The sequence below is a fragment of the Copidosoma floridanum genome, unplaced genomic scaffold (genome assembly GCF_036245765.1).
Source record: "Copidosoma floridanum isolate Cflo_tuat_1 unplaced genomic scaffold, Cflo_Japanese_pri ptg000009l, whole genome shotgun sequence".
NCBI lineage: Eukaryota > Metazoa > Arthropoda > Insecta > Hymenoptera > Encyrtidae > Copidosoma > Copidosoma floridanum.
Window position 1 is genome coordinate 8,483,347 of NW_028321886.1, and position 26,390 is coordinate 8,509,736.

Below are 26,390 nucleotides of genomic sequence, written 5' to 3' on the forward strand. Positions count from 1 at the left end.
TACATTACGTGCAAACGAAACAAAGAACAAAATCAGCAGCATCATATCATCGCATGGACGGAATAGCGGTCAACGTTGATCGTTGGCTCGCACGCAAAAACAACACACAAGGCTGCGACTTTCAAACGGAATTTGCATCCATTCTCTCGTTGTACTTATTATTCAGATAACATTCGCACGCGACTTTTAAATATATACACAAGTAATGTCGTTTCTCGCGAACAAATTAAAAAAAAAAAAAAAAAGAAAAGTAATCAGTTCGCGCGCGATCGCTATCCGTTGGTACGCGTATACTTACCGGATGTATGGGTGGAAAAATGAATATTTTAAAAGAGTATAACGCTGTAGAGTTTATGACAATGTATTTTTCCGAACCCAAAAGAAAAAAAATTAATAATCCAAAGTACAGGTGTGGAAAGTAGGAAGTGCCCCTGTACATTAATTATCACACGTATCCCCCCCCTTCTATATAAAAATAATCGGTAGATCGGCTTGGTGTTTTTACAATTGCGCGCATGTATCATCCATCATAATATAGTATACAACTGCGTACGTGGAAAAAAAGGCATGCCACCGAGTGTACTTTAACGTATAACAGGCTCTCTCTATTTTCACATCCTTTTTTCTGTTTGCGTATATACATATGTATACGTATACGTGTGTGTGTCGTATAGGTAGACCTAGCATTGAATGAAAGAGCAATTTATCGAGGAATTTATCAGCTGCGAAGCTCCGCTCGCGTTTTAGTTCCCCATTGTCCGTTGTCGTATAGCGGGGGGTATATACATTATTTCCTGCACCGGGGCATGTCCAGCGAGCGTGACGCGAAATCCGGAGGGCATTCGACCGGAACGACGATGATGATGCTGTTGTCGTTGCACGTTGTACCTCCTAGGTGTGTACTACATATTACAGTATACAGAGTTGGTGGTCGACAGTCAGTTTCGAAGCAAGTCTCGCGTCGGCCGGGACGCGCGCGAGAGAGGTTTTCGCGCTCGCATCAGGTGCACGATATACGCGTAAGATGAGGAGGAGAGTACCGGGCGGATGAGCAGCAGCATATTTATCGTTGGGCAAAAAACGATAGCGGCATGACAGCGCGACACTGTCTCGTTCTCGTCGCGCTTTTGCACGTGCATCGGGCATCGCCGGTTGGACCACACGAATCCTTCTTTCTCGGCGAACAGTTAGATCTCAATGCCGCAACGAGTACGTTTTATGTCTTTTTATTCCTTTTTTCTTTTTCTTTTTCTCCCAGCGTCAAGTAATAAATTTCATTATTTCCCCCCTCCCCCCCCTCGATGATCGTATAATATGATACAAGTGTGCGCTTTTGTGATGTACTTTGTGTCGCCGATGACTAATAGAAAAAAAAATGTTTATTCACCTGTACCCGTGCGGACGAGCGTATATTTATCATCGTCTAAGATTTGTAATTGCCGTGATGCTTATGTAACCACCGCAGTGTAGATGATTTGGATGTGATATCATTCAAGTACATCCGAAGTTGAATTGCTATAAATCTTCGTTTTAAACCTGTTTTTGCATAACTATATACAGTATATTGTGCAAGAGAATAATTAATAGCTGTTTTGGAGCTCGTTTCTAAAAATGACAGATACATGATACGTTGGAAATCTGTTCTTCTGAGAATTATTTTCCCAAGTCTTTTTGTTAATACCCTTTGTTTTTTGTTTTTTTTTTTTTTTCCTTTTTTTAATTTGGAACATTTTTTCACGCAACCTTTTGTTCGTAGTTACTTGAGATGAACCTTATCTTTTTGTTAGTGCAGTATGTCAGCCAAACTGTAAATATTATCCTACACTGTATACTTATTAGAGTGACAGGCGTTTTTTTTTTTCGCCTCGCCTATATGATCTATGTACACTTACAATACTAGCTGTTAGGAAAAAAAAAAATTTTTATTTTACGAGCAAACAAAATTTTAGCCACTGAATAACTTGCGAAGCACCTTCAAACTCTCGAGCCTTTTTTTTATTTAAAATACTGGACCATTTTTGTCGGTAAAAAATAATTGTTTTGTCAAGAAGTTCCTTAAGCGTGGCACACGACAGTTTACAGGGAAAAAAAAAAAAAAAACGTATACGTTATCGCGTGAAAACGCTACTGGTACGTATTTTTGTTTGGAAGTAATAAAAAAAAAAAAAAATTCAGACAGCAGCCGGAGGGCGGACAAATGGGGCGGCAACCAGCAGGGGGCCCCGTTCGACGAGGTGGAGCGCGTAGAGCCGCGCGTCGTGCACGCGCCGAAATGGTCCCCAAGAACGGCACCAGCGCTCAGCAACACCGGTAATCGCAGGCGCGATCCAAACCGGGGTCAACGTCAAACTGGGGGCATCGGCGACGACGACGACGACGGCGACGAGGAGAGATCGTCGGAGGCCGCGGACTCGGGCTTACCTGCCCCCGTGCCCACTTCTGGCATCGACGAGGCCAGTACACGTACCTATATCATTATGGAGAAGCTCTCTTCTTTGTTGTTTTTTTTTTTTTTTTTTTTTTTTTTTTTTCGGTGTATTAATACACATATACCAAAACATTTGTTTAAAAAGATATACGTAACGTACTGTAGGCTTTTTGCGACTTTGGTCCTTTGCCCGCTCATTCGCTTTGCGAGTGGCAGGACGGCTGCGGCGAGCTGACCTGGACACCCGGTACCGGCATCTCGACCAACTGGCTCGGCGGGCCATCGATCGACTCGACGGCTGGCACTACCGAGGGAGGGTAAGCACCATCGCACACCCACGGATAATTATATTATATACAGTTGTAATTCGTTTGTGACAATGTGGCAATTAGGTACGCGTTCCTGGAGACGTCGCAGGCGAAAATCAAGCCAGGGCCCGGAGGTACGGCCGTCTCGGCCAACTCGATAAGCCCGAACGGGCTGTTGCACAGTCCCCAACTGGGGAGCACGGGGGTGCAGGGCACCTGCTTCATGTTCAAGTACGCGATGGACGGATTGAGCTCGGCCGGGCTGCGGGTCCTCCTGCATCCGGGTTACGACGACTTTAGCTCGACCATAGCCAAGCTCAACGACACCAGGCCCGGCACCAAGTCCTGCGACCGCTACTCCAAGATCACCGCCTCTGCTCCGTCCTCCGCGGCTGTTGCCTCCGGGCCGATCTCGGCCACCGCACAAAAGCAGCCGGAAGACCGCGTGCTATGGCACGCCCACTACCACGTGCTCGGGGCCTGGCAGCAGGCCCAGATACTCTACACCTACCCGGAGTTGCACACCGTGAGTGTTTGAGGACATGGTTAATTGTTTTTACGGGACGAGAGGAATTGCGATGTGACGTGTGTACAATTATTTTCAGCTGATCGTCGAAGGAATACCGGTGGACCCGGCGGATCCATCGCGCTCCTACAGGGGCTACGTGGCGATCGACGACATTGATCTCCAGCCGGGCTCGCTGTGCATCACCTACTGCAACTTTGCCGCGGGATTTTGCGACTGGGCCAACGACATCGACGACGACTTTGACTGGTCCATCGTTCGTATACATAAACAAAACTTACCACGTTACTGAGCGGCTTGACGCGCGTACGTGGTATTTTTTTCCCCCCCCCCAAGCTTTTTTTCCCATTTTGATTAAACTGTACGGAACACCGGTGCGACAGAGCCGAGGCAGCGGGAATCCGACGACGGGCCCGGTGATGGATCGGGAATCGGGGGCGTTCGGGAGCTCGGTCGGAGGGGGTGGGTACGCCTACATCGACTCGAGCTATCCCCGGAGGCCCGAAGACCTGGCCAGACTGTCGAGCAAGGCGATACCGGCCACCTCGTCCGACTCCCCGATGTGCATGCACTTTTCCTTCCACATGTTCGGCTCGGGCGTGGGCGAGCTGCGAGTCAGTCTCAAGCACGCGCGCAGCATCGACTCCCAGCTACAGGAGATCTGGTCGCTGCGGGGCAACGCGGGCAATTCCTGGTTCGACTCGCGCGTCACGGTCAGCTCGCTCGACGACTTTCAGATCGTGTTCGAGGCCAGCGTCGGGAGCACCGGCATGGGGGACATCGCCATCGACGACATCAACTTCACAGCTGGACCCTGTCCCAGTCAGTATACATAATACGCACGGTACATTGCAAGTGCAGGGATGGCTATGAAAAAAAAAAAAAAAAAAATCAACGCAATAATAAACCTTGGTCCACAGCGTCGCCGCAAGTGGCAGCGCCGAGCAATTTTCCGCACGACTGTACCTTCGAGATTGACGAGTGCGAGTGGGTAAACAGCCGCGGTGACCCGAGCGCCCCGACTTCCGTGGCCTCGGGTGGTGGGCTACCGATTCACGGCCGCGTCACCTGGGAGCGCGTCTCCCAGTCGAATCTGAGCCCCCGCAACCAGCGCAAGCCGTACAGTCTGCCCGTGGCTCGGCCTCGCCAGGAGTTCTTCGCTGCCTTGACGATCCACGGTGCCTCGCCTCCCATCGTCGGAACGGCCTACCTGCTCAGCACGGAGATCAAACCCAGCGGCGAGCCGCTCTGCCTTAGTTTCTGGTACCTCATGTTCGAGTCGTTCATCGATGCGACCGGCCCGAGCTTGGGTGCGTTCATTTTTACTTTCACTACACGTCATTGTGTGTGTGTTTTTTTTTTTTTTTTTGCATCTATACTCATTGTCCACAGGCGTGCTGAGGGTACTGTTGCAGCCCGTCGGCGAGAGTCTGGAAAACGCCCAGCCGATCTGGCAGCTGTACAACAACCAAGGCCCGACGTGGTACTACGGACAGACGAGCGTGTTCGAGAAGCGAAGCTTCAACATACTCTTCGAGGGCACCTGGGGACCTAACAGAGCCAGCGGTAACATAGCCATCGACGACATTAGCTTCTACACCGGCAATTGCACGAGTATGCTCTATATGTATATGATATACGTTGAAAAATGTGTAATTAAATTGAGTATATTAAAAAAAAAAAAAAAAAAAAAAAAAAAAACTGTCTTGCAGTAAGGCCAAGTGGGGCGACGGTGCGAGCCGAGGATTGCAGTTTCGAGAAGGATCTGTGCGGTTGGGAGAACGTGACGACGAGCGGAGTGAACGACCCCAGGGTGCAGTGGCAGCGCGCGTATCCGAATCACCGACCTGCACAGCTGTTGGACAAGACCTTTGGCTCTAACGGCGACTTTATCTTCTTTGACATATTTTCACCGAAACAGAGGCGCGACGTCAGGCTACGGTCAACGCTTATCAAGCCACCCCCCGACGAGGACGCGAGTTGCTTCACCTTCTGGTTCGCGGCTTACGGCATCGAGGAGGGTACCAAGCTCAAGGTCATTAAAATGTCCGCTGGCCAGGAGGACAACGCTTCGCCGGAAATTTCAGAGGACGACGAGGACTCGGAGACGCAAGTGGTATATACTCTTTTCCACTTGTTTCTTAGCTTATTTATGATAGGGGAAGAAAATCACTTATGTAGGGGGAAAAAAACTATGAATTGTAGTTTAGTGCGTCGAAAATTGAGTTTGTTTTTTTTTTTTTTTTTTTGTAATTTTTACTAGATATGGTCGCTGACCGCGAAAGGATTCAATAATCCGAGACCTTCGTGGACCTGGGCGCAAGTAGCTATAGAGGCTCGCTCGCCGTATCGGCTGATATTGGAAGGAAGTGCCAGCAACGGCGGATTCGCGATCGACGACATCAAGTTCCAATCGTCATCTTGCTCGAGTAATTGTTTAAAATTTATTTACAATTCAACAGTCGATTGTTTAAAAAAAAAAATATCAACAAGCAATGTAACTTGTTACTAAAAACTTTGTTTCATTTATTTATATATATATATATTTTTGTTTTTTCAGTACGGCCACCAACGGCGAAACCATCATCATCATCATCAACGGGCTCGCTAGAGTTATAATTAATTTTACACACTTATCTCACATGCAATTGAGTTCTTGAGATTATATTATAACATAAAATTATTGTTTGTACCTATAATACTTAATTATTATCACGAAAATTGTAATTTATTGATGATTCGCTTGAACTCATCATGAGAAATATACGTATATTTTTTATTTATTACTCGTAACTCCTCTCACTCGGTATACGTGTGTGTTTTCGTTTACTTTAAGTAGAATAAATTAAATTACGAAAAAAATCAGAAATATAGGAAAAAACGACTTGCCCTACGTTTTTTGAAACGGAGGTTTGATGTACGGTAGAAACATTTGGACGCTGAGCTCTTCGGGCGGGACCGCGTAGGCTCGTCCCAAATTCAAATAAACCTTTGCGATGTACCTTACCATACTTGGATTCAGGAGCAAGTTTCTCGTCGAAGGTCTCTTATCAGGATCTCGCAGCAGCATCTTGTAAACGATGATTTCGGTTTCGACGGATACTTCAACTTTTGTGAATAATCTTTTCTGCTCCTCCTTGCATATCATGTACGTTATTTCCGTTATGTCCTGTATACGTAAAAACGTTGGGTTGAAAAAAATTAACTATATCCTCCTAACGAGGCACAACATTGAATTTATAGTCACCTTGGCCGGGAAGGCAAGTTCTTTGGACAGCATCTCGTAAAAGATGATTCCCATGCTCCAAATGTCGCTTTTAAAATCGTACGGCTCCCTTTTCAACATTTCAGGAGATATGTAATAGTATGACCCTGCGTGACTCTTGTTGTCGTATCTACACAAAGGTATGAAAATCAACAATGGATCAATACACAAGCATTTCTTGGTAAATCGGGCCTTTACCCCTGTAATTCTCTCGACAGGCCAAAGTCGCCGATTTTAACGATGTCGCCCATACGCCCGGTAAGCATGATGTTTTCGGGTTTCAAATCACGATGCAATATATTTTTCGAATGAATATGGTGCACACCCAGAACGACTTGGGCAAATAGATAAAGCGAGTCCTGCAATCGATAATTGAATGAAATGTCGAAAAAACAAAGCGAAAAATTCCAAGAGCCATATTGTTGTATACTTTTTCCGTAAGCGGTTCAGTTCTCTGGTTCAAGAGATCTTTCAACGTACCACGAGGAGCGTACTCGAGTAGAATGTAAAAGTTATCGGACTCCTGCCAGGCCCCGTAGTACGAAACAATGTTGGGATGACGAAGTACTTGCAAACACTGAACTTCGGACGTTGTCATCTTGGAAAACATATTCGAATACGATCGAAATTCAACCATTACAATAATCATTCGTGTTTACACATGGGAAATCGCGGCTTTTTTTTCTTTCTTTTACTATAACTTATGAGGATTTACCTTGGTTATCAGTTCACTGTTGACGGTTTTCTCTTGCTGCTTGATGACAAACTCTTTACCGTCTCTGAGACGTTTCACCAGATAAACCTGCCTTTTTTTAGAACACAAGGCCAAAATTAAACAAATACTCAATCGATGCAGATGTATGGGATGCGAAAAAAAAAAATAATAACTTGATTATTACCCAAAGCTTCCTTGGCCAAGCAAGGCTTTAAACTCAAAATTTGCCTTTTGCAAGTTGGCGCTCATGTTGAATCGATCACTTGATAGGTACCACGGATAAAACCAAACTAATATAGCGAGCAATTGTTTCGCCAAATGCCTCGTATGTGCGTAACACACGTCTACTCGAGTATGAGAGTTTGTTTGGATTTACACTTTTGTGGGTAAGGTCAATGAAATAAACAACGCCTGCAAAAATGTATTGTGTACTTCGACCGAGCTGTACGAGTCGCTCGGAATTCGAATAGCACGGTGTGTACATACGTTTCGTTATTCATTGGGGTTTACTTTATAAATAAATAAAACACAGTGTTTTTAATTGAACAGATTAAAATTTATTAAAAAAAACAAAAAAAAAACAAAAAAAAAAAAGATTATTTTCAGAGAAGGAATACATTTATAGAGGAATTTTATAAGGGAATCAACAAAACAATCTACCTAGATCGCCCTACGTAGGTTTTTTTTATCCTATACAAAAATCGAGAAGTAAAAAAGAAAGAGCAATTGGGAGTTCATCGAAAATAATAAGTGGGAACTACAACGCATGTTATGAAGAGCGTTAAGATAAGACGTTTGCAATAGATTCCGTTCTATTACGTAAAAATGTATACATCCTTTAATCCGAATTTTTCTCTCTTAAATTGACTTCTCTTGAAACGAGAAGACATATTTGTATGCATACATATGTATATATTTATAAATTTATATATATTTATATCGTCGCGTTGTGTACATTATTCAACTATTCGCGGGCTCCGTTTTGTCATTAGAATCGCTCTCCACGTTGCGTGACTGTTTTAGACTATCTAGATACTCCTGCTGCGAAGTTGCCAGCACCTTTGATAAAATATCGCTATCTTCCCAATCAGTTAGACCTGAGTAAATTATCAAAGCTAGGAACAATAGTATCAACAGCTGTAAGAGTAATGTTGAATTGATCAAGTTTTACCGAACACTTCTGGAGGAAGCCGATTAAAAAATGAACTTTCCGGCAATGAATTTGTTTCTTTACTGCTACCGGGAACTGGCTCTTGTGGTACAGGAGAAGCAGCTTTGTGTTCAGGCGGGTAATACGCGGCTCCAGAACTTGATTGATGTGGTGGTGATCTTTTGTTATAACGCGCATTATCGTTTGACTAAAATAATTACGTGTTGTGATTTATTATGCAGAAAGCACACGTTTTCTCTTTAGAATTACAAAACTAACCTTGGGAGAGTTGCGTATTGATTCCTGATTTGATTGATTTGTGGTAGTAGGAGATGAACAGTGACTTCTTTGTTGCGGGCGACTGCTATGAGAGTGAAAATGACTATTTTGAGCGCTCGTCACTGTGCTCGAACTGCTACTGCTTGAAGACCGCTGCAGCAAATGTAGAAAATTTATTAATTTTTTTAAGATTGCGTATCTGTTACAAGTAGGTACCATTTGTATGATTTAATCAGATTGACTTTGAAAAAGATTTACTTACTGCTTTTCTCATTTCATTATCACGCAGCCATTGCAAATAACTTTCTCTAGCAATTTGCTCTTCGATCGCTTCATTAGTGGCCTCCCAATCAGTTGCTTTGATTTTGTCTTCTAACATGGTCTTTGCACAAAATTCAATGTTTATTATTTGTTGGAATAATATAATTATCAACAAAGTTACAATATTAAATCAAAATTACCTGTTCTATGTGCAGGTCTTCACTTTGTCTTACAGCATCGGAAACCAAGGCTCTGTCAGCAGCACCAGGATTAAATGCTGGTAAGCCAAGACCAACACCAACTGTTGCTTTATAAGGATCTACAATGCTATTGTAATGACTGCCTCGTTGGTAGGATAGCCGAATAGGTTCATTGTCAGTTTTTTGAACTCCGTGAAATATGTTTATTGGCTCTGAGATGAAAAATCAAAATTATTAATCCACGAGTTGAAAAATAATAATAATAAAAAAAAAAAATACATTACCGGTACTGTAACAGAATAGTTCGATACTGCGATTGTACATTTCTGACATTGCTTGCATTTCTATGTGATTGCCATGAACGTATTCTTGTCTTTTCCTATCGACGTATTCAGTGAAATCTTCAGCAACAAAATGTGAGAAAAATTCTTGATTGCCAGCCTGAAAATGTTTATTACGTTCAAGTATTATGTTTATGAACTTTCGTGAAATATCTCAGTAAAGAAAATACTCACAATATAGTCCATACAATGCCGTCTCACGACACCATGCATTTCTTGATCTCCATAAACTTGATCAGCAACAGCTCGAAATAAACATGCTCCATCTTCTCCCATTTTTTTAATGTTGAAACCGATTTTTCTCAATCGTTTTTCAAACCACCTATCACGCTCTTGCCACTCGGTAGCTGATAAATTATTTCCAGTTCTGCCGGTATATTCATCACCACTGTTATACCCATTAGCTAGTTCTCTTTCAAGATTAGCAGCTGCAGCAACCATGGACATTCTACTGTTTGACATAACAGTACTGTCCCCACCTGTTAAAGGTGAAATTTATCCATGAATTCACATTTACAAATATTTTGTTATTCTAATGAAATAAACAAACCTGGCAAAGTACCACTGCTGCTGGAAGCAATAGGTGGAGTGGATTGCCTTTCATGTTCTCTTTCTCTTTCAAGTTCTACACTGACAGCTCCAGTATTGCGCCCTCTTTCTCTTTCACGTTCTCTTTTATTACGTGAACTTCTGCTGTGTCCACTAAGATTGTAAAAAATGTAGCACGGAAAGCTATAAATATAATACATAAATTTCAAAATCTTACCTATGAGGACTTGCCCTTCTGCGATGTCTTTTTCCATGACTGGAGTTTCCATTTTCCTCAAAGTGTCCTTCTTGACAATCGTTTGCCTACCACAAAATTAGAGTATTTATTATATATGTGTACCAGTAAGGTTGAAGATTATTTAAGTGGCTTAAACAAGATTCAACTTGCCTCGTATGAGCTGCCAGCACCAAGAACTAATGAATTAGAACTGTGGTCATTTTGAACTGCATGTAAATCTACTGAGAAACCATTACCTCCTCTAACCTGAATTTTATTCAAGAAATGTTGATTACACTATAAATTTCCATGATGAGAAAAATGGAAGTAAAACGCAATTGATAAAAAAGTCAATGGAAGAAAACGTCAACGTCATAATTTTAATATGAAATAACAAAGAGGTAGGTATAACTTAGCACAAAAATAGAGCATAGTAAAAAAAAAAAAAAAAAAAAAAAAAAAAAAAAAAAAGTGTTACTCAATCGTACAATTAATTAGCGCAGAAAAACGGACGACAAAACGTGGTGAGTCATGCGCTTACATAGAAAGTCACGATTGGCCAACTGGGCAATTATCAATCAACAACGCATTTAAGCAAGTATTGGCGAAAAATAATTATTACCCCAAGACATCAAATCTCGAGAGAAAAATCGACCACAAGTGACGTAAACATTCAACATGCTGAAGACTGTCCGCGGGCGTTTGATGACAAAGAAAAGAAAAGGATGAAGGGGAAAAAAAAAAAAAACACCTATGACACAGAAAGGAATGTCACTAAAAAACAAACACACGACGTACTTGATAAGAGCTATTGGGAAGAGCGATAGAGCCAGGAGCGCCGTGCTCAGCCTGGACGTCTACCTCGGGGCTGCTCGAGCTGTCGGCACGCCTGTCCTTGTTCGTGTTTGGCTTCTTCTTCGACAAAATCGTCATCTCGGTCGTCTAACACACTACGCGCAACACACACACATACACACACGTTACTCAATAACGCGAGAAAAGACTCGCATGCGATAAATTCTTCTTTACCTAATGATTCCGTGTAATAACAAGCCCCTAGGTAACAATATACTCAGTCTCGGTGACGAAGAGAATCATCGGTCATCCTCTAGAACGCAGAAGATCAGAAGCGGCCATGAGTCTCTCCTCTTCTTCCTGCTGCTGCTATACACTTCAGCATGCACTCTCTGCTGCACACTCACTCATACGGCAGCGCGATCGAAGAGACCTAAGGAAATTCCTATTTAGCTTTTTTGTGGTTGTCGTCGTCGTCGTCGTCGTCGTCGTTGCTTGTTTTGGCCTTTGAGAGCGTTAGACTTTGAACATTGTACACTGGGTATACACATATAATTTTTCACAAAACTCTCGTTGTTCTCGGGCACGATCCCCAAATAAGTATTGCTCTTTTTTCTTCGACGAGCCTAAAATGCGCTTGATGCGTGTGTGTATGTAGGTATAGGTATATATATTATGTACAATACACATATACATATATACTTGTGTCTTTCTTTCTTTGTCTAGCCAACACAAACACGTGCGAGTAAACAGCTGTGCTCTGCCCAGGAATTGGACGTTGGAGAGTCCAAGCTGTCCAACGGCTCAAAAAGAATTGCGATTCACACCACTGATTTACTTGAGTAGGCTAAGATGCTTATGAACAAGAAGAATTTCGATTTGTGTTGAGATTCAGGCGAATTGAAATCATTGGGTCTGAAAATGACTGATATTGGACGTACGTATTATCATCGCGATGCGGCCAGCACACTACTAAGATTAGCTGCTGCCACACATGCCCGGGCGCGCGCGGACGCCTCGCGACTCGACTCCCACTCTCTCGCCTTGACTGAATGAATTGAGTATCGAATAATAATTGGATCACATCACGGATAAGTTACGCGCAATAACACCACATTCTCTCTCTCTCTCTCTCTTTTTACACCACACCTTCAAACGTTCAAACAGAGAGTTGCTTTGCTTTTTGTGATTGTCCAGTACACTTGCAATATATAGGTATACATATTCCGCCCCCGCGCGGTGTGTACTATGTTGTGCTTTTTCTAACACACATGTGTCACAAAAAGCAAGCGTGTGTACTTACTTATGTTGTGGGTTTTTATTTTATTCATTTTAACGTGCCTCCACACACTCTCATCCACAGTCCACCCATTTAGCGCTTCGCCCAACATATACATATATGCTTTTCGTGGCAGCCTTTGTTTGTTTTTTTTTTTTCAAAATCAAAACAAACGAGACTCAAGGAAGAAAAAAAAAACTTACCATAAAGATTTATTTCAATGGCAGAAAATCGTGAAATCATTTTGATATTATTCCGCAGATTCTAACGATAGTTTTTTTTTTTTTTTTTTTTTTTTTTTAATAAAACCATTAACTTAAATAATCTCTATATACGTTGTTTCTGTTGATTTTTCTCAAGTTCGAGCGATTTTAATCCGACTTGTGGACTATCTAGGTATGCATATCATACCCGTGATGTGTGTTATCACGGCTCTTTGATAAGTATATATATATATATATATCCGTTCCCTCTTTCTTCAATTAATCTCTATCACTGCGTGTTATTAAAATAGGAAGCGGGTGGCATGGATGTCGGGGGGAGGAGCCAAACTGTCGCATTTTCCAAAAGGCTTTTTAGAGGAATTTTGGTATTTGCAGGTGATTGTGGTGGATGACAGTATTAATACAGTACTTAGCAGGGGTTACTCTTTTTCCGTGAACTTTTCTTCACTGCGTGTGAGAAAAAGCCGAATTAGGAAGCTTCGACCAATCAGAAAACTCCTTAAGCCGTGTTGTAGCCCACCTACTTTTACATGCCCCCTATATATATATATATATTGGATTCGTCACAGTGACTGATTAATGAATTAAGTAGGTATACGAATAAATTCCAGAGTGGGTGTGCTGATGGTCTGAAAAGAAAAGTTCTATAGCAACATTTGTATAAAGTGTACATACTTAGTACATAAGTACGTACGGGGGTGTCCTCGCTTGTACAGTTACTAAAAAAAAGGGTAAATTCAGTTCGGAGAAGACCCGTCGACACAACGCTCCGCTCCACTGACGCAACTCTGATGTTAATATATATATATAAGTACTTATATATATATAGCGATATAGCGATGCTCTGTGCCGTCCCTCGCTGCTGCTTGCTGCATAGTGCATCGTGCATGCTGCTACCTTATACATAAGCCAGAGTATAGTGTCGCGAGTTACACGGGATGACTGCAGTTTTGCGGACCTGGGGATACCTATTTCTCTGATGGCTCTCTCCACCATCTCGTGAGAAAAGGAGTTTTAAGGCTGAGAACAGTCGTGGGCGTCGTAGTTGCTATTCGAACAGTACGATTTGAATCGGGGGAAGTCAACCGCACCGTCTTCGAGGACTGCTATGATTATTAGAGGTAGACACACACACATATATGCATATATATATATATATCAGTAACCGAAACAAGAAGATATATAAGGAACAAGTTGTGTACGAGGATTGAAGACTAGTGTTGTTGTTGCACTGTGCGAATTTGCGAAACCTGCAGATCTATATACATATGTATATATATATATACACATAGAAATAGAACGACGTGGGTGTACACAAGATATTTACATGTATAACATGGTACTCCTATATTTTATACAGCAGTACTTAGTATACTGTAAGTAGTATCAGTTATCACGTTCATTACGTGTCACTACAAGGGAGTACAGGGTACAGTGGTACACACGCACACGCCGACCGACGAAGGGAAAGAGTGACGCGAGTGCCTTTTTTAATTTTTGTTTCCATCCCTCGTCATCGTCTGTACCTATTATATATTTATATTTATATATTGGCTGTATAAGTATAACATACTAGTTGCGTTGTGCATAGCCACCCCAAAGTGCGAGCATAAGTCAATAATATACACTCAAATATATTTTTTTTACCCGAAAGAAAAGAAAAAAGAAAAAAAAAAAAATTTTGTTCCTCGACTCAACAAGCTCGCACATAGTTATTACTCGAACTAGCTAAGCAACGCTCTTCAATTGTCTGTCTCTCTCCATCTCTCTTCCTCTCAAGAGGACGCAATTTTGCCATAATATTGAGTACTCTCCATTACCAAGAATTTTTTTTCCCCATTTCTACTAGGAAGTGAATTTTGCTATATACCTATAAATTTTGGCTCGGATTTTGGACGGTCAGGGACTACGGGTGCCTTCTTGGCACTGTCTCTTTCTTTTCACACACACGACCAGGCGACAGTGCCTCCTTCTTCGTCGCTACCCCGAGAGGTAGGTCCGACCGTCCGAACCGCCCGCAGCAGCAGCCGCCCACCACCCCTCTCACCACACACCTATAGGTATCAATATCATGCCCGTTGTCACACACGACCACACGACACACGCGATAAGGATACTTACTACTATATATACTACACCGTTCTTGCGCTAGTCGACTATTTTTCCGGAAACCGGACCAAGTTCTTCTTTTGTTATTCAAGTATCCTTCTTGTCTTGTTTTAGTTTTCTTTTGATTGACATTCGATCGACGGTAAACGGCTGTTCGAGTTCTCTCTTTGCTGCACCACTGTTCGGCTTTTTATTTTCTCTGGCGTCGCCAACGCGTCTTTCGATAATTTTTTTTATAAAATTGGTATATATGTGTTATAGTGTATAGGCTCCAAGTTTCGGTAGCTTTTCAAGGTGCTATGAACTCTACATCTCTTTTTTACTGAGAGGAAGACAAAAAAAAAAACGGTGGAGCAGAATCGAGTCTGTTTTACAAGACTTGACTTTTCTCAGAGCTGTGCGCACAGCTGAGTAGACGTGGACGTGAAATAACCATGGCATCTTCAGCTGCCACATCTTTGTCAGTTCCTAATGGGACAAGCTCCGCAACCTCGGTCAATAACTCGCATAGCGGATCAGTTAAGAGCGATGAAATCGACGGATCCGAAAGCTACGGGGAAAAAAGTGCAAGCTTTGGTTCAAGAAATCAAGTGGACTCCCTGGAGGAGATGAGTTACAGCGGTGGTGACTCTGCTGATGATAATCACTGCGGCATCTGTTGCAAGAAGCTGACCTCACCACGTGTTCTATCTTGCTTGCATGTATTTTGCGAAAATTGTCTTGACGAACACTGCAATGCCAAGGATAGAGAACTGAAATTAAGCATGGTCATTGCCTGTCCCATGTGCCAGCAGGAAACACGTGTTGGCACCAAGGGAGCAGCGTCCCTACCTTGCGACTACGTTCTCACAAATATTCTGGACATGTCTGCCATCAAAAATACATCTGTACTTTGTACATCATGCAAGGCTATGGAAAATGCAGTGGCTCGTTGCTCCGATTGTGCCAACTTTCTATGTCCAAATTGTAACACTGCACATCAGTTTATGCGCTGCTTTGAGAATCACAAGGTCATTGGATTTGATGACTTGAGAAGATCTGAAGAAGCAACTCCTATTCACAAACCCATTTTTTGTGAATCTCATCCATCGGAGAATATGAAGTTTTATTGTTACACATGCCAGGTAAAAAGATTCAACTATAATGGTGTTTTAAAACGTTTGTTTCAATGATGTAATGCAAATTTCACGTAAACATCAAGTCGCGAATCCTTTGCCTAATTAATCGATTGTGTACTGATAATGAACAGGTTAAATACAAGTTGGGTGGCATGTTGACTAGCTCTTGCTTTAAATCTATGCCAGCTAGGGAGAGTAAAGATCTCGCTACCAAAGCTCATTAAATTCGAAATCCAAATCATTATAGAAATATCTATGATGAGAAGTTTTTAATTGCAAGATAAATTTTTTTTTATAAATTTTTCAGGTTCCGATTTGTAATGAGTGCTTACTCATTGAGCACAAGGCACCTGAACATCAATATGAACGTATAAAAGATGCAGAACCACGTCAAAAGGAAGAATTAGTTAATTTAGTAAATGAAAGTAAAGCTAGAATAGGTGATTGTGATCATATATCTTCTCAGCTTGAGAATGCTCTGAGTGAGTTGCAAGCTCAACGTGACCAAGCCAAAGATTTGATTCTGGAAACTTTCCAAAGCTACAAAGCGATTCTTGAAAAATACAGAGATAAAGCTCTTGATGATCTAGAAAAAGTACATTCTGATAGAGAACTGGAGATAATGGACTCATTTCATAGGTATGCGTAAAACTTGACAATTGAAAATAATGGAACAATTAAATAATTGTCAATCATTTGTTTTTAGCATTGAAAAAACTGTTGAAAAAATTGAGTGTGCATGTCAATTTACTAATCGTCTTCTTGAACATGGAGATGCAATAGAGGTTTTATCTCTTCATAGAATAGTAACTAATCAGCTCTCCGATTTATTGAAAACCATGCCAAAACCAAACATGTCGTCATCTATAGAATTCCAGACAGATTACAATAATTTTGAGAAAAAAATTGGGGTAAGATCATATGTTATGACTCATTGAGTATTCCGATATTATTACAGCCCATTTATACAGTAATAACTTACTCTCTCAGGAGGCGTATGGAAAAGTCTGTGCTGGAAATCATCCACCGCTTGTACAATCACCAATGGGAAACGTTGATAGTCTACCTGGACTTACCAGTCAGCCAGTAAATCAGGCACCTATGAATTGTTCAAATTCACTGAGTGCGAGCTCACCTATTTCACTCCCAACGTCAATGCAATCTTCGTTTGAAGGTGATCCAACTTACTCTGTGATTCCCCCTGTGTCGAGTCCAAATATTCCTCCTCCCCCACCGTCTATTCCAGTCTCCATTCCTTCAGGTCCCATGCATGGTCTTACCAGCATTCAAGAGTACAATCTTCAGCAATTGGCAAGCCTTGCTGAAAAAGTCGATATTTCGGGTGACACGGGAGTCGTAGGACCAAGCGCTAATCCCAGCCCAACTCCGTCCTTTACTCTTGCTGATCTTTTTGCTGGTGACCTTAGCTCAACTAGTCATGCTATTAATAATCTGCAAGCCTTAGCAAAACTTGGAAATTCCTTGGGTAATCAAGGTAAGTTTTTGTTTATCAGTTATAATTCACGAGTTTTTTCGTATGAATTATGTACACACAATTTTTTCTTGATACATTTTTATCATAGATTTAAATTCATCCTCAATCAATGGAAGCAATCTAGTGTTGGGACGAGGACCTTCACCAGTTGTAGGAGATACCCCAAATTTAGCGTCTTTGACTGGAAATGCGCTTTTGAATGGCTTTCAATCTATTTCTTCTTCTACGTCACCTATATTGTCACAAGGAGCTGGTACTTTCCATTACTTGCATGAATTGATTTAAAAAAAAAAAAAAAGGTATTAACATCAACTCATTGTTGTAGATGACGGTAATGGAGACTCCATGCACAACATGCCTGTTGTAATGGGCAATACTAGTAATGCCAATTCAAATACAAGTAACTTCAGCAATCACTCGCGATCTGTAAACCCTAAGCTAACTCCCATGCAAATTCGTTGCAAATTTGGTCAATTGGGACCTAGCAAGGGACAATTCAACTCTCCTCATGGGTTCTGTTTAGGAACCGATGAAGACATTATTGTGGCTGATACTAATAATCATCGCATACAGGTATCGTACATATTGCTGTTTACTTTGATTTTTTTAAATTTAATTTATCATCTCAATTTACAGGTATTTGAAAAGACTGGCATTTTCAAGTTCCAATTTGGTATACCTGGAAAAGAAGAAGGCCAATTGTGGTACCCACGCAAAGTCGCTGTTATGAGAAACAGTGGGAAATTTGTTGTTTGTGATAGGGGAAATGAACGATCTAGGATGCAAATTTTTACCAAGAATGGACATTTCATTAAAAAGATAGCAATCAGATACATTGACATTGTAGCAGGTCTAGCTGTTACAGGTCATGGACATATTGTTGCTGTGGATAGTGTTTCCCCAACTGTTTTTGTTATCAGTGATACAGGAGACCTTCTTAGATGGTTTGACTGCAGTGATTACATGAGGGAACCCAGCGATATTGCTATTAGTGGTAATATAACGAGTCTTCTACTCTTTAATTTTGAAGAACTTTGTTGAAAAAATTCATTGTATTTTAGGAAAAGAATATTTCGTGTGTGACTTTAAAGGGCACTGTGTAGTGGTATTCAACGAAGACGGTCAATTCCTGCGTCGCATTGGCTGTGAAAATATAACGAATTTTCCTAATGGAATTGACATTAGTGATGCAGGAGATGTTTTAATTGGAGACTCGCATGGAAATAGATTTCACGTGGCAGTCTTTTCACGGGATGGCTCTTTAATTTCTGAATTTGAATGTCCATACGTTAAGGTAAATTTGTACTGGATAAATAATGTTTTTAATACCAACAACTTATATAAATTTTTCAACGTAATTTTACAGGTGTCTCGATGTTGTGGATTGAAAATTACTTCTGAAGGATACGTCGTAACACTTGCAAAAAATAATCATCACGTTCTCGTGCTGAACACCCTATACATAGTCTGAGGTGAGAGTAGAAGTTACTTTGTGTCTCAGCTTTTTTACAAAAGCAAGAATCTTTTCAGTACTGTATTATTTTCAACAAACGTCAAATATGGTTGCCCAGATCATACTTTATTGATATACATCCGGGCCTACTGAAGCAATAGTAAGAATTTATTCACTATTCAGCTTTAATAATTGTACAAGTATTACGAGTGTTCTTGATTTATGAAAGTAATAGGCAAAAAAAAATGCGTTGAAGTAAGGATCAAGCGTAGATGAGTAAAAACCAAAAGTAGTTTGTCAAAAAAATTGTATCCATAACAGAGCGCATCTTTAAGTTGGCTACCTGCCATTTTATTGAGGTTTTTTTAGAATATCATTCAAGATAAAAATACTGCTTGCGCGATTGTACTGCTCGGTTGTCGATCGATTAGTATTCTGTATGAGCTGTTTTTACGCATCACATTCCACGCATCAGTATTTTAAGAACGTTTGTAAAATCAAATTTTATCTAGTCTTGGACCAGCAACTTTGCTTTCGCATCGAATTTTTTATCCCAAGTAAGGTTCATTAACGCTGCCATTATGATACCCAAAGTATATTTATAAAAAAAAAAAAAAAAAAAAAAAATAAGTATAATTAAAAAAATTTTATAGAGAGCACTGAAAAAGAGAGAAAAAGAGCGACGTTTAAGTAGTCTTCTTATTTATCTTTGTTCTCAATTTGCTTTATACTTGTATGTTTTTGCTCCAATAAGTAAGTCGAACTGAATTGATTATTGACAAAAAAATGAAAAGAGCCATAGAGGGATTTATATTAAAAAAAAGATCAACAAAAAAGAATAGACAAGTTAAAATAAAAAGGCAGTGAGTGTGTATACGTTGAACAAAGATTTTTGTTTACGAAAGATTTAAATCTTTTTCATCAATATGTACTGTTGAAATTACCAGTTTTTGAACAATTTTTGTTCATGATTTGTGTCGTGAAACGGTTATAATATCATAAAAAGAGTTGAACACACAATACGTACAGATACTATGCCTGACAAAAATAAAGACAAACTTTATGAGTATTTTTGTGGTATGTGTGTTCAAACTGAAAAAAATTACAAATGAGAACATTAGAGCAAAAACAGTTTTAAAAAGTAAGCATTTGCTAACTGACTTCTATTTTATGTAAATATTACAATGATTACTCAAAATAAAGAAAAAGACAATTTCTCTGAAGTTACGTATACACAAGAAACACGTGTATATATATTTATATATATACATATAGAAATATACATATTTTGTAGGGTTGTTTACATGATCAGCCTTAATATTTGATTCAATTTGAGTATATATACATATATTATAGAAGATAACTTTGCTCAACATCAGGCGATTCTTCTACAAATAAGTTAATTTCGTATCTACAATGCAAATCGCAAAACTTCACTTTCTTGCCATTAATATATTTTAAGCACATTTATTAACGATATAACACAAAACAACTTGATAAAAGTTGCTAAAATAATATCAAAGTTTTAAAAAATTATACAATAATATACAGAAACGCAAAGTCATTGATCCAGTTTACATCAGTGATTTAATTGCATTTCATCGTAACGAAAATTCTATTAAAATATAAACCACATGAAAGATCAAAAACCAGTTTACGGGTGGAGTCGAAAAAAACTTACGAAAAATATGTCTGATAAAACACATAGATATGCATTGCATAGAAACATTTCTATAATTTTCCTATACATATACACGTACATAAAAATGTACAAAGTATTATACATTATACATATATATGTCAATATATTGTAAAATATTAATATAACTCTATATATTTCATATTGATATGTTTCTAGATATTTATTAAAGTTTTTTGAACTATAAAAACATAAGTTGGTGACGATCTATGTGTTACAATCAGACTTTTTTCAACTTTTTGAAAAATATCCCAAGCAAAGTATAGTTTATACATGGAATTATATTATCAATGCAAAGCCTATTTACACTTAGCTAACCAGTCGTAATCCTCTAAATATCACTAGGAAGTTTAATTTTTATATATTAAATACCGGAAATTTAAAATAATTCTGAAGAAATATTTAGTAGTCATGGTTAGCAGAGTTATATTGAAATTGCCTGTGATAATAGCATCGTCAGGATAAGTTTTGTCCTTTAAAAGTCTCTGATATTGTTGCTAGGTAAATATTTATCATTATTATTCAAACAAATAAATTGTAACCTAGTAATTTTTGTTTTCTTTTGACGATTATTAGAAAAATAGAAGAAAAGATTTGGAAAAAGTTCTTCAATACACATGTTGTGAATAAATACGGGCTCTAATTTTTAGTTTACAAATGCAAAAAATAGATTTTCGACTTTTTAAATAAATTAAAACGATTACCGTTTTTCTATTGATGTTAATTCAAGAGTTCATAAATGGCTTTTGATAATTATCAGGCACAACTTTAATACAGTGTTCTTTTAAAAGTTGTCTCTAACATTTTTTGCATAGATTACTTCTTTTTACTTGAAATAATAAGAGGAATCTTTATGGCCCAGTAATTTTTCTCAACTACTTACTACGTTACAATTTAAATGTATTTAGAAAATAATAAAAAATGCGTTCCTCGTTTTAAAAAATGTGTCTCATTGCTAAGCAAAGAAACAAGAAAAAATTCTTAGTATATTTTATACGGCGTATATTTATTATTAGTTTCGAGTAATACAATGAAAAGAAAAATAAGCACCTTAATAAGTATACAATCATATTATTGGTAGGCTTAAGGCAAAAATAAGCTGAATTTTAGCCTACAATTAATCATAGTCTTCCTAGAAAATAAAAAAAAAACTTAAAAGTTATGGGATTTCCTAGGTATCGTTAAGATTATACAAAAAGCTCGATAAGATAAAAAAAAATGAAAAAAAAATAAAAACAATAACTATACGTCAAAAAGAGTCTCTTTTATTAGTATTCTAGCATAAATATTATACTTAATTTTTGCTATCAAAAGAGCTTTACTATTCTTTAAAATATAAAAATAAAAAATGTTTTTTTAATTAAGCGTGAGTTTCGTTTAACAACATGCTCACCCAGTTGCAAAGGACTTATAAAATATGATAATTTTATTAACAATAAAAAAAATTCTTAGCAAGAAACACCGGTTGAAAAAAATTTGTGATAATACTTTATACATAATTCTGTATTCAAATTATAATTTATGTACTTTTAGGAAAAAGACCTTAAAAGTTAAATCGTAAACAAAAAGTCTAAATTTTATAAGGTTTTATGTATCCAAAATTTGTCGTGATTTACGTGGTAAATATTTTTATGAATTTTTATAACTTCCCTGCTGAAAATAATGAATTAAGTAAATGTTAAATTTACTTTAATTACTAATATAAACACACTAGTATTATTACATCTTTGTTTGATAAGTTTCATTGGTTAAAAAAATTTTTAAATCGAAGATTTTTTTTTATTTACAAAAATATGTATTTTTTTGAAGTATAAATACTTTTCAAAATTACCCATCTAAACATGTATGTTACGCATTTAATAATCGATTATATTGTTTTGCTCTTATAATGAAATTCTTGAGAATTATTATTAGCAGGGATTTTTACAGATTTTATAAATTTCAATAAAAATTTTTTGGTTGATTGTAAACTACTTAAATTCATCGAATTTATCATATAGCATATATCCCAGTATATTCGAAAAATATAATATGGTCGGTTTCATAGTCCGTATTTTTTTACTAATGTTCAATAATCACGTATAACGGCAGATGTCACAATGACTATTACTTCATTGCAAATAATTTTCGGCAAAAAAAATTTTTTTTTTGAAAAAATATCAGTTTACACTCTATAAAATTATTTTCGATAAATTTTCTCATCAGAAATCTTTTTTTTCTTTAATTATATACAAATATGAAATTAAGTATTTTAAAATATGTATCTAATAGAAACTTTTTTTAAAATGCAGTAAGGAAAAACGCCATTTAGCCAATTTATTGAAAATTTTTGCAATTTGTAAAATACATAAATTTTTATGAACTATTCCAAAGTACATTGTATTCCTTAGCATTATTTACGTGCAAGTAAAGTTTAAAAGACTATGTAGTGGAACATTTGCAAGTGTACTTGTATAAAAGTTTTCTTTATAATCTTAGATAGTGTTTACGTGAATATTACAATGTTTAGAGTTATATATAAAATAAAATAGAGACTATATAAAATAAAAACTCAATAAATCAAATATTAAATTTTATTATGATATACACCTTTTTTTTACTATTGCATTTTTTCGAATAACATCAAGTGAAAATTAACATTATTTAGCATGTACTAACATGTTATCTTTATTCTTCAAACATTATATGTCATAAGTGCCGATAAATCGCATACACAAAATTTTATTAAATATACATTATAAAGATTACATAAAAAAAATATATCTATATACATTGAAATTTGTTTTGTTGCACTACTCTTGCATCGTGCATTGTACTAAAAGCCTTATACATATCGATTAAAATATAAAATTTTCCTTCACAAAACATCTTAAATTTGTCAAATAATGTGATTAAATTTTTTCACAAACGTAATGAATTTCCAAAAGCAATCGAAATATTAGTAGTTTTATAGTTGAGATATTTAATATGAGATCTTAATCTTGAAAAATGTCAATGTTTACCAATATTTTTCATGATCTCTAAGAAAAATATCAAAAAGTTTTAACAAATTATTTTGCGTTTCTATATATTTTTATATGCAGTGGCCGGTATGGAGAGTAACTTGACTCCTCCCAATATATTTGATCTATTTTTATCTGTCCTTTGCAACCAACTTTTTTACACCCCAGCAAAATTTTCGCGTTTAAAGAATAATAAAAAATCTACAGAGTGTATAATGTGTGCGTGTATGTGTATGTATACATATATGTATTATACGTACGTAAATTGTATAAAAAAAATTTAAAAAATTTTAATAAAAAAAAAAATATATATATTGTTAAGACGAGGAAGCATGTAAAGAAAAGTCTTACTATTTACAACATAACGAAGTTAGTGTGACGAAAAAAAAATAATTTTCGTCTTATTTGCATATTTTTCTCCTGCGTGTATGTATGAGACCATAATATATAGCGCAAGCGAATTTTTTTGCGCTTGCACGTATCAGTATACTCTGAAAATGGGCAAACATGCCGATGAAAAGATGTGAGAGAAAAAAAATTAGTCGGTTGTTTTTTCATTTCTATGACTGTTGCCAGGCAAGTCCATAACGATGTTTGCAACAAAAAAAAAAAAAAAAAAAAAAAAAAACAAAAAAAAAAAAAAAAAAAAAAAAAGAAAAGAAAAGGAAGTACTGTGTGTTCTATTTAGCTTGTAATAACTAATGACAAAAAAATACTTGCAACGCTGCTTTCAGCGTACTTAGTCGAATAATTACTAGTTAGCTCTGTCGTGAAGCTTAGTGTTAGTCATGATTATTATTACTACTATTATTATTTTGTTTGCCTCTGACAGAGTATAGGCCTCTTACTTCTTTCTATCTATCCTAACGAATATTAATTATTTTATTTGTTACTTTGTTATTGTATTTAAGGAATTTGTTATTCCGTTATTCACTTTGATTACTTTCAAATTCAACACGATTTTCATTTAAATGTTTTCATTAGTTGATAAATTTTTTTACAAATTAGTGGTATAATACTCAAAAAGAAAACCTTTTAAAAAAGTGTGTTAATAAAAAAATACATTTAATATTATCATAAAATAAATCGAAGGAAAAGACGTGTCAATGAAATAAGTAGTTTTTGATGTTTATCTAGAAAGAAATTTAAAAAAAAAAGAAAAAAAAAACCAAGATATACAGTCGCATTTTGCAGATTATTAATTTGTATTTACATAAATGCATTTAGGGTTTACGTGAGAATATCACAAAAATTTTCCATGTAAGAACGTTTATTTGCATAAGAATTTTTAGTAATATTTGCGAAAAATAAAAATATTCGTTTTTATTAATATCTTTCCTTTATCCCATGTATATTTACGTATATGTACACTTTTTCAATTGTAAATTACCGTTAAGTTGAAATCTTTGTGCCAAAAATGTAATCTTAGAGAAAAAAGATACCTGTACAGAGTTGCAAAGTTACATATGGTTACTAATTTTAATGTGTTAATACTTTTTTCTTTTTTTTTATCCAATTTATTTTATTTTTTTAACGGTGTGATGTTTCTAGGTTTACATTAGAATAGCCGAGAAAGAACGATCACGATTTAATCCTCGATTAGTCAGTTCAAGTACAAAAATTAAATGTATTTTATTGCTAGATTGTAACTGTAGTAAAAAAAGTGGTTTTTAAGAATATACATACATATAAGTGTATAATTTTTTTTTATGAATACACGTATATGTATATATACATATGCATATTTACAAGTATAAAGAAAAGATAAAATGCGTTCGTGTATTGTAAAAAAACATTAAGTAAAAAAGATATTACTTTATTGCGTTCCCATGAAGGAACTCATTTTATTATTTGCTCTACTTATCATTGAATTTGTTTTGTAGTTAATTAATAGTAAGTACAGGCATACAATATTTTCAAACACTACAGTTTGTCAACTTAATCTTATTGAAAATTACGAAAGAAAAGTTGAATAATCGCAGCTCTTTATTAATGTAGTTCCTTTAGCGTACATTACTACATATCACTGTGTGTATACACTGGTATACCACTGTATATATGTACTTTTTATTGTACAACTTGATTTTGATTGCACAGTATAGATTAAGTTATTGAAAAACGCTATGAGCTTTTGCTAAACTAGAAAAAAGACTTAACATACACAAAGCAATCTATTTGAATTGATATTTTTTACAATATATATGAGTGCATGTGTGCAAAAGTACACGCGAAAAACGTTAAAACGAGTGGATCTAGCTTGTACAAAATGTTTCTCTCACTTTAAAGTAAAAAAAAGCTTCAAATTGAATCTTTAAAAAAATGCTAGAGTTAATGGTTTTAAAATGATGGAAAATTATAACGAAAATATTCATATGAACAAAATACACATGTTCCAGTCAACTGATCTCTGCGGTTTGTTGTCGCAAATTATTACGACATAACGAAAGTAAAACAAAAAGATTTTCGATACGTTTTGATCTTCATTTTAAAGTATATATCAAATTGTTGAATTTATTATAAGTAGTTTAGCAGCTAGGCGTTTATCGATTGATCTTTAAAAATTTCCATTAGACACTAAAAACTCTTTTTTTCTTTTGTTTTGTTTATTAAGAATTTGTTTTGTATTATACATTGGAAAAAATAAACAATTTTCACCATTGTCAGCGTACCATTTCTTTTAACAATTAACTTATCAATTTTTTGAAGAAAAAAGGAAGCTCCAAGGAAAGGCGTCACGTGTTTTCGTGTGCACATAAGTTGCAATGCAATAATATTAATATACATACATTGTGATGCTCACAAAGCACATCGATGTGTGGTAGGTGAATCGTTTAAGATTTAAGAATGAAATGTGATTTTGGAAATTGTTATATTTTTTATTTCCTGACAATTGTTTACTATGTAATGTTGTTTCATGTTCTTTTTCAATAAAAAAAAATAAAAATAAAAAAAAATCAAAACCATTCCTGTACTTGTC

At 36.9% G+C, this 26,390-nt stretch overlaps 4 protein-coding genes across 7 annotated transcripts; 2 read left to right on the forward strand and 2 right to left on the reverse strand.

Annotated features, from left to right (window-relative positions):
- The first annotated feature begins 1,062 nt into the window (after positions 1-1,062).
- On the forward strand, positions 1,063-6,045 carry LOC106645878 (MAM and LDL-receptor class A domain-containing protein 1). Its single transcript, XM_089589336.1, has 11 exons — positions 1,063-1,209; positions 2,176-2,453; positions 2,594-2,745; positions 2,821-3,262; positions 3,342-3,518; positions 3,646-4,084; positions 4,183-4,572; positions 4,655-4,876; positions 4,975-5,378; positions 5,526-5,691; positions 5,823-6,045. The coding sequence occupies exons 1-11, from the start codon at positions 1,092-1,094 to the stop codon at positions 5,879-5,881; spliced, it is 2,847 nt and encodes a 948-aa protein (XP_089445462.1). The 5' UTR covers positions 1,063-1,091; the 3' UTR covers positions 5,882-6,045.
- LOC106645882 (serine/threonine-protein kinase Nek4) lies at positions 5,795-7,721 on the reverse strand. Its single transcript, XM_014361849.3, has 6 exons — positions 7,427-7,721; positions 7,243-7,333; positions 6,958-7,125; positions 6,726-6,886; positions 6,510-6,657; positions 5,795-6,431 (listed from the first exon to the last, which is right to left on the reverse strand). The coding sequence occupies exons 1-6, from the start codon at positions 7,489-7,491 to the stop codon at positions 6,153-6,155; spliced, it is 912 nt and encodes a 303-aa protein (XP_014217335.2). The 5' UTR covers positions 7,492-7,721; the 3' UTR covers positions 5,795-6,152.
- Positions 7,722-7,849: 128 nt separating this feature from the next.
- Positions 7,850-12,025, reverse strand: Duba (Deubiquitinating enzyme A). Of its 3 annotated transcripts, XM_014361836.2 has the most exons (12): positions 11,269-12,024; positions 11,038-11,189; positions 10,411-10,506; positions 10,240-10,325; positions 10,024-10,175; positions 9,648-9,952; positions 9,417-9,573; positions 9,133-9,344; positions 8,934-9,053; positions 8,672-8,824; positions 8,414-8,600; positions 7,850-8,339 (listed from the first exon to the last, which is right to left on the reverse strand). In XM_014361836.2, exons 2-12 carry the CDS (start codon positions 11,170-11,172, stop codon positions 8,203-8,205), a joined length of 1,740 nt encoding a protein of 579 aa, XP_014217322.2. In that variant the 5' UTR covers positions 11,173-11,189; positions 11,269-12,024; the 3' UTR covers positions 7,850-8,202. The 3 variants fall into 3 exon arrangements, with proteins under 3 accessions (XP_014217322.2, XP_089445879.1, XP_014217321.2); XM_089589753.1 differs by having other exon boundaries at positions 10,240-10,309; positions 10,407-10,506; positions 11,038-12,025; XM_014361835.2 differs by having other exon boundaries at positions 11,038-12,024.
- A 1,402-nt stretch (positions 12,026-13,427) lies between these two features.
- On the forward strand, positions 13,428-26,295 carry LOC106645887 (protein meiotic P26). 2 transcript variants are annotated; one of them, XM_089589752.1, is made up of 10 exons: positions 13,428-14,529; positions 14,908-15,770; positions 16,072-16,403; positions 16,471-16,675; positions 16,755-17,259; positions 17,348-17,512; positions 17,585-17,832; positions 17,896-18,253; positions 18,321-18,553; positions 18,626-26,295. In XM_089589752.1, the coding sequence occupies exons 2-10, from the start codon at positions 15,081-15,083 to the stop codon at positions 18,728-18,730; spliced, it is 2,841 nt and encodes a 946-aa protein (XP_089445878.1). In that variant the 5' UTR covers positions 13,428-14,529; positions 14,908-15,080; the 3' UTR covers positions 18,731-26,295. The 2 variants fall into 2 exon arrangements, with proteins under 2 accessions (XP_089445878.1, XP_014217341.2); XM_014361855.3 differs by having other exon boundaries at positions 13,428-15,770.
- The last annotated feature ends 95 nt before the right edge of the window (positions 26,296-26,390 follow it).

Bases quoted from the DNA above. Each gene is read 5' to 3' on its own strand.
- LOC106645878 (XM_089589336.1), top strand. From the start codon at position 1,092: ATGACAGCGCGACACTGTCTCGTTCTCGTCGCGCTTTTGCACGTGCAT. The intron at 3,519-3,645 runs GTTCGTATACAT...CCGGTGCGACAG, and splicing joins ACGACTTTGACTGGTCCATC to AGCCGAGGCAGCGGGAATCC. The intron at 4,573-4,654 runs GTGCGTTCATTT...CATTGTCCACAG, and splicing joins TGCGACCGGCCCGAGCTTGG to GCGTGCTGAGGGTACTGTTG.
- LOC106645882 (XM_014361849.3), bottom strand. From the start codon at position 7,491: ATGAGCGCCAACTTGCAAAAGGCAAATTTTGAGTTTAAAGCCTTGCTT. The intron at 7,334-7,426 runs GTAATAATCAAG...TTCTAAAAAAAG, and splicing joins CTTGGCCAAGGAAGCTTTGG to GCAGGTTTATCTGGTGAAAC. The intron at 6,887-6,957 runs GTATACAACAAT...TATCGATTGCAG, and splicing joins CTGAACCGCTTACGGAAAAA to GACTCGCTTTATCTATTTGC.
- Duba (XM_014361836.2), bottom strand. From the start codon at position 11,172: ATGACGATTTTGTCGAAGAAGAAGCCAAACACGAACAAGGACAGGCGT. The intron at 10,507-11,037 runs GTACGTCGTGTG...AATAAAATTCAG, and splicing joins TTCCCAATAGCTCTTATCAA to GTTAGAGGAGGTAATGGTTT. The intron at 10,326-10,410 runs GCAAGTTGAATC...ATTTTGTGGTAG, and splicing joins GTGCTGGCAGCTCATACGAG to GCAAACGATTGTCAAGAAGG.
- LOC106645887 (XM_014361855.3), top strand. From the start codon at position 15,081: ATGGCATCTTCAGCTGCCACATCTTTGTCAGTTCCTAATGGGACAAGC. The intron at 16,404-16,470 runs GTATGCGTAAAA...ATTTGTTTTTAG, and splicing joins ATAATGGACTCATTTCATAG to CATTGAAAAAACTGTTGAAA. The intron at 17,833-17,895 runs GTATCGTACATA...CTCAATTTACAG, and splicing joins CTAATAATCATCGCATACAG to GTATTTGAAAAGACTGGCAT.